General features: G+C 41.7%; 1 protein-coding gene across 1 annotated transcript; it reads left to right on the top strand.

Moving 5' to 3' along the window:
- Positions 1-2,013: 2,013 nt before the first annotated feature.
- Positions 2,014-4,968, top strand: LOC311108750 (iroquois-class homeodomain protein irx-4-like; the record flags this gene model as incomplete). Its single annotated transcript, XM_084151487.1, has 6 exons — positions 2,014-2,070; positions 2,290-2,538; positions 2,774-2,883; positions 3,207-3,369; positions 3,670-3,838; positions 4,373-4,968. The coding sequence occupies 6 exons, from the start codon at positions 2,014-2,016 to the stop codon at positions 4,966-4,968; spliced, it is 1,344 nt and encodes a 447-aa protein (XP_084007613.1).
- Between the last annotated feature and the right edge of the window lie 2,532 nt (positions 4,969-7,500).

Below are 7,500 nucleotides of genomic sequence, written 5' to 3' on the forward strand. Positions count from 1 at the left end.
ATACCGTTGTAAACTATAACTAACCCACCATCTACCATACTGTACACACACTGTAATGTCCTAAACAGAACGCTTCCCTACTATACTTCCACATTAGCCAGGCTATCAGAAGGTGTTCTCATACCCCTAATAAGGGCCCTAAAGAGGGGAATGAGTCAGTGAACTAAGCATACGGTATAAATCCACTGACCCTTCTCATCAATGATGCAGAATAAGTGAACAGAAACATGCTTACCCTTTTAGCTGCTACGGTAGAGGGGGAGAGGATGAGAGAGGAGGGAGAAAGCAGGAGAGAGATGAGAGAGGGGGGAGAGAGGAAGAGAGAGAGAGTTGAGAGAGCAAGAGAGGGGGAGAGAGAGATGAGGTACCCATCATCATTAATGCTTTAGATTAGTGATGACAGATACAGTTACAGTATTGTTATATCAGTAATATCTCAAGTCAAGTGTTTTTTATCAAGGATGATGTGTTTGGATAGTCTCTGGGGAGAGATGACATTGATCTGTTAAGAATTACTCTGACAGGGGGATTCTTACACACACACACACACACACACACACACACACACACACACACACACACACACACACACACACACACACACACACCTTATTAGGTTATAATTACAATTTGACCTTTAGTAATTAAAAACCAGGTAAACAATAATGTATAATAAAGCTAAATCACAATATGAATAGCATTTCCTCTTCCAGGGCAACTTTGAATTTATCATTATCACAACCACTGAGTTGGAAATGATGCCCTCTCAAGATAAGAGAAGTGCTTATTGTTTGATTAATTCGTTCCCTCTCCACTATAACAGCTTGATCAGGAGTCAGGAGGTAATTTCATTGAGGTGACATGTTATCTAAACTACAGGAATAAAAAGCTATTATGCTAATATCATCTCATAGTCATCAATCATCCGCGATAGAGCTTTCACATCATTCCTTGTTCCCCCTCTGTGTGTGTGTGTGTGTCGGAGGGAGGGAGGGAGGGAGGGAGGGAGCGAATTGAACACATCCTCATTATATTTACCGGGATCCCGGGGCGGTGTGTGCGCTCGTGTGGAAACAAAAATCTTTAAGCGAGCAGGTCTGTCATTCACAGACACCGTCAATAACGGGAAGGAGTCTATGGTTTTAGACAGTTTGGAGAAACTGCCCCGAGTTATATAGTTGTATATTCTTTCTCGTCTTGTAGTTCAATGAAAGCAGACTTTGATACGTTTACTCTGCAAGATAATTAGGAGGAATTTAGGTCTATACCGTCGTTTTTTTCCACAATGAAAGCATGCTTTTCTAACTCAGTGATGCTTTTTGACCGCTTTTAATTTATTGAATATATTTTGTATTATTTTACACATTTGTATTTCTCCACGAAACGGGGCTAAATCGAAGGTCCTGAACTAAATATGCGTTTCTGAAGGAGATGACCCGTAGTTGTGCACGCGAGAGTCCATGTGACGTCAGAGAGACAGGCGCGTTAAAAGCAGAGAGCGCATCAGGAGTGGCATGGTTGGTTTGTGGATCATAGATCACAACATCACTGCCTCTTTGTACTGCAAATAATGTGTTTCACCAGACTGACTGGACGGTAAACATATTCATTAATTCAGCGCGTCACCAACCGTCAACCGACTTGGACACCTGAGCCATCCCAAAAAAAAACATCCCAAGGGAGAATTGCTCTATAGCTGATGTTTCTCTAATATCTCAATAGAAGAGCCGAAGAATAGCTGAAGCAGACTGTTCATTACAAACCAAATCTTGGGTGCCGGCACTTTACCCGCCGTGGAAAGCAGTGTGTCTTAGTGTTGGTTTGATTTAGTCAAAGTTACCTCTACGCACAGATCTAGCACAAGCGTAACTTCCCCAGATTCAATCTTCGGAGGGGAATCGCAGAACTGATCTTAGATCAGCGTCTACGGGCTACTTGATCCTGACGCATGGATGAGTGACAGTTGGACATTGTGCTCGTGCTTGATCCTTTAAAGTTTGACGACATTCACTGATGTTTGATATCATGGCTTACCCGCAGCTAGGATATCCCTACTCACCTACACACCAGGTAAGGCGTCTTTTACTAAGTTAGAAGAAACTTGAAATAAATTGTGGTGAAAGAAAACATTGTTTGTTTCTGTACTTTATAGGCTAGTGTCTCTGGTTTTGCACATACATCAGATAGCCTACTTTTTTGTTTGTTTTACAAAATAACTGTAATTTATTGATAGCATTTTTCGTTTTGGCTATATTTTTCCTGAAGAATGTTTTCTTGTTTTCGGGCCAGTTCCTCATGAGCACGAGCTCTTTGGCCAACTGCTTCGAGCCTGGCGGAAGGTCTCTCCTGGACTCAGGTGTGACGCATCCCTCTCCCCAGCCTCTTCGGTGCCCAGTGTACGAGAGCAGGCTGCTCGGCTCCCCAGGCCAGGAGCTACCAACCCCGGCTATAGGTCTGGGTGTGTACGGAGCTGGCTATGGAAAGAGCCAGGGGTACTATGGCACCTGCGGAGGCGACGCAACAGCTCTATATGCCAGGGTAGGTAGGCTTTTCTATATTGACTTTCCTTCTATTTTTTCTTTCTTTCTTATTTTTTCACTTAATTGGTTATGTCAGCTAAAATAAAAAGGAAAACCCTTTGCCCAATTCGTGCGCACTGGACTGATCCATATCTGTGGTGTGCAACGTAGAATAAACAAAAAATAATTGACTCCGTTTTTGAAAGGTTTTGTCAAGTTATGTCAATGAAAATATTTTGATTTCATATTTGCAGGGAACCTTGGAGTCCAAAGATGGAGCGTCTGCACATGTGGGGGCCTCTCAAACCCCTGCGTACTATCCGTATGATTACGCATTTGGGCAGTATCCATATGACCGATATGGGTATGCCTACTAAACATGTTATCTGTTTCTAAATAACTTGTAATTCTGTTAGAAAACATAAAAATATTATCAGAATGTGAGAAATAGGGATAAGGCATGCATAATTGATGCATAACATAGTTCCATTTACACACACATATCTCTTGCACATATAATATGTCAAACACCAAGTACAAGGAGGAAAAAAATACAATATTTGAAAACGAAGCTCCAGCACATTTTAGATCCATTAAACATAATGTGAAAAATGCAATATTTGGAAGAGTTTCTCTGTCAAATTCACCGCTATTCTGACACCACTCCCCTCACCTCCCTTCTCCCAGGTATGGGTCATCAGTGGACAGTGCCGCGGCCCGAAGGAAGAACGCTACCAGGGAGACCACCAGCACTCTGAAGGCCTGGCTGCAGGAGCACCAGAAGAACCCGTACCCAACCAAGGGAGAAAAGATCATGCTCGCCATCATCACCAAGATGACACTCACACAGGTAACAACTGGCTCAGTGTTTGCGGACGAATATGTTAGTTGGAGCTCTACTGAACTTATCATGTGTTACAGTACATGTATGATCGAGGAGCACTAGGCACTGGTTAATCACAGAAGAAGATTACATCCCACAGAAATGTGTCTTCTGCTTTATCCTAAACACTCCAAAAGACCCCAAATACACACACATACGATGCCCCTGGAGCAATTTTAGGGATTAAGTGCCTTGCTCAAGGCCACAACAGTAGGCTTGGGAATTGATCAAATATGTAATGATTTATTAATGTGTTTGTTCATTCAGGTGTCCACGTGGTTTGCCAACGCACGGCGGCGGTTGAAGAAGGAGAACAAAGTCACATGGTCACCACGAGCCAATAAAAGCTCTGATGAGAGGGGCTGTGATGATGACAGTGATGGTGTGGAGGGATCGCAAGAGGAGGAGCCAATAAAACGCGAGATAGATGTTGATGGTGAGTGCATGCGTACCATAGATTTATATCATTAACTAGACAAACCCATTAAAATGCTACCCGCTCTCACAGTCACGTCAGAATTAGATGTTCATCCATGTTCCTCAAACTTCAAATTTGGATTTGAATTAAGTTTAGGCATGAACTCTGAATTTTTAAGGTTAGGGTTAAGTTCAGGGTTAAGTTCAGACATTAACTCCAAATTCTTAAGGTTAGGCATTAACTCTGAATGGTTAAGGTAAGGGTTAAGGTTTGGGATAGGCTTAAAACAAAAATATCTAAATCAACTTATCTATCGCTGGATTAAAACATGCAACCTTTGGAATCAGAGGCAGATGCTTACTGTTTCCCCTAGTGGCCGGTTTCCACGTCATCTCCCGACGTCCTCAGACATGGATGGACGTCGAATACTGACTTGTATCACGGGTGACCTGGCTGCTAAAATGGCTTCCCATTCATTTAGATGGAAGTTGCTTTCTATCCGTGCTGTCAAGTTTGAGATTGTTAAAACATCTATGTATATTTTGGTTGTAGATTCTGTAATGGGGAGGTGTATGGACCTACAACAGAGTGACCTTGAGGACTTTGATCTGCTAGAGTCAGATGGTTCTGACTGCGACCCTAAACACCAGTTTCACACCAAGGACACCCCAGTACACACACCACCGGACCAACGGCACCACCCCAAAGACCCTTCCAACAGCCCACTCACACATACCCCAGACACACCCCAACATGGGAACCAGCGATTGCCACTGTCAGCAGATTGCCTCAAACACACACCAGACCATGACCGAACAACCAACTCATTCTACACTCAACGGGACCTGCGAAGTACAGAGAGCAGTAAACCTAAAATCTGGTCCATCGCACAAACTGCTACAATCCAACCGGAGTTCCCTCCATGCATGCACACAGCCACCCCAAGCGAGTCCCTCTCCCCAGGGGGGTATCCGACTGAAGTACCCCACCTGAAGGTGAGGGCGGCTGAGCAGCAGGACTCGCCGGTGGCTACCCTCAGAGATTGGGTGGACGGGGTCTTCCACAACCCACTGTTCAGACAGAGTTCCTTTAAACCTGTGTTGTCCAAGTCAGCCGTGGACAGGGTGTGGATTGGGTTAAATGGATAGGCGATGGAAGGCAGAACTCTGTTGAACATGTTACCTCGTCTTTGCAGCATGTATAAACTTCCTTAGAGAGACATTCAGAGACTGCTATCCTCTCACCATTTGAATTAACTCAACATGAGCAGAAGGCTATCTGAACTCCTTATGATACTACATGCTTCCATGCCTTTTTTTGTTTGAGAAAAATGTCAATACATCAACGTACATCAACGTCAGTATAATTACGTTATAATGACAAACATTAAAAAACAATGATGTGTTGCATAAATATCAAATTCGGACTACTTTCATTTTAAATGCATTTTCAAATGAGTGGAAAAAAGAGGGCTTCAATCCCTTGGGACACTAAGAAAAGAAAAGGAGTAGCCTACCCATTCTCCCCCACATTCAACAGATTAGAAAGTGCTGGATTGTTTAATCACTAAAACATGTTGTTTTATGAAATGGGAAGTGGGGACACAGAGTATCACCTTTTCCAGACCTGTTATAATAACATGAAGCATGACAGCACAATGTTTCCTCTTAAACCAAGTAGAGCATAATATACAGTATGTTTTGCTTATGATCACATCTGAAAGACACATTTCACACTTCTTGCACTAAAGTCCAATTGCAGTTGTTGATTCACGGAAATAAACAATTGTTTTTTTGCAGAATCATGTTCTCTGTTGAGTCTGATTTCTCATTGCGTTCGCTCTCCATGGTGCTGAAACGGGTGCGTTGTTGAGCGGCCTATAGCCTACGTTTTGCAAACGGAACTATCTTACAAAATCGAAAGGAAGACCTTTTATGGGTGCCTTGTTTTCGCTCTCCATGGTGCTGAAATTGTGCCGCGTAAACCTACATCTACTAAATCACATGGGAATATATCATAGCCTACGACATTAAAAATATATATATATATATAATAATGATAAAAATAAACATATTATTACCTATTATATTTATAGGTTTATTTTATATTTTGTATTGAACTTTCAATTTCCTCCAAGACTGAATATTTTGCACATATAGTTCCTCAATTAATGCATCTTGGAGTGCGAGAGAGCGTGTGAGCTATTTTTCCCTCAGTTGTGTGTGTGTGTGTGTGTGTGTGTGTGTGTGTGTGTGTGTGTGTGTGTGTGTGTGTGTGTGTGTGTGTAAAAGGGGGCAAGCTGGGCATCGTTGAGCCGTGACTAATGCCAACACAGAGGACAGGGCTACTAAATTGTTAAATCGATACCACTTCCACCGCGGGCCCAGATATAGCAGCAATCAGCGATGCGTCTCTTTTCATTAGCCGGCTTTTGACTGCATCAACCTGGGACCATGAGCTGCGCATCCACCGCTCGCTAAACGGGTCATGATAAAATATACTCCATTATAGAATATACACCATTAATCTAATAGCTTTATCTCCACTGACTTCATGCAATATCTTCTGATTTGCCCGCTGAAGGGATAGGAGTAGCCTAGGTCTAACATTTTAAGAGATCCATGACATGATGCCATTCAACCCGAGGGTTGAGTGAGACTTTTCAACAGTTTGAGGTTTTCTTAGAATAATAACTGGCATGAGAGGGATCGAATGGATGAATAATATTGATACAAATCAGTTAAAATCCGATCTGGTAAACATCTTTAAAATATATATATTCAGTAAGGGCCTACATCATGGACTTATTTTGATTGTCTTTGAATTACCACACCCATCATATGACTATCACTTTATAAGATGCTTAATTAAAGTTGTTGCATCAAGGAGGTATAACATTACAGGCCTACTGAAATAGCTTTCACACCCTCTCTTCAACTCAAATCCTACAATATCCCCAAAACCTTAAGTTGTCAAAAACAATAAATTATTCAACATAACTTCACGAATTTTAGGCTTCCTAAAATGTTCCATAAACACTTCCTAAATAAGAGTTGAAGAACAATTATAAGGTATGGTCCAGGATGGATGAACTACTGTTCCCTCTCTCTTCTTTTCTCCTCTGTTTTCGGTTTAGGAAAGATGATAAAGTATTAAACAGAACAGAGCCGAGATCTTCCGAGGCCTTGTATGGAATTAACCATTTCAGTCTAAATAATTCAAAACGAATTCAACCGAGAATTCCATTCTTTTTCTGCTTCATAAATAAATTAGATTTAAGATGATAAATAATGACATCTGGCTCTTCCTGTAAAGTTTACTTTCTTGAGCACAATGAATGGAGCCATAATATAACAAAGAATCCTCTAGTCATATTTACAGAGAGCTAACTAAGGATTATAAAAGCGGTATGGTGATTAGCCTATACAATAAATTAGCTCTGAAATGTTGCTGTAGGCTATCATTCTATTGTATTAAATTGCAATTTGTGAGATGATAAACTTTTAACCCCGAATGTGAACTCTACCCCTGAGCCAAGACACTCAATAATATGCCTATATCGAAAGGTTGAAAATGAACCACCCCCAAAGTTCAGTGTGTATATATCATCCATGCCTTTTAGCTCTGAGGTGAGGGAGATGTGAGGGCAAAGATATGAAGCGATAGGAGGAGAGAGGGAG

Source organism: Coregonus lavaretus (genome assembly GCF_964263955.1).
Source record: "Coregonus lavaretus genome assembly, chromosome: 3".
Classification (NCBI taxonomy): domain Eukaryota; kingdom Metazoa; phylum Chordata; class Actinopteri; order Salmoniformes; family Salmonidae; genus Coregonus; species Coregonus lavaretus.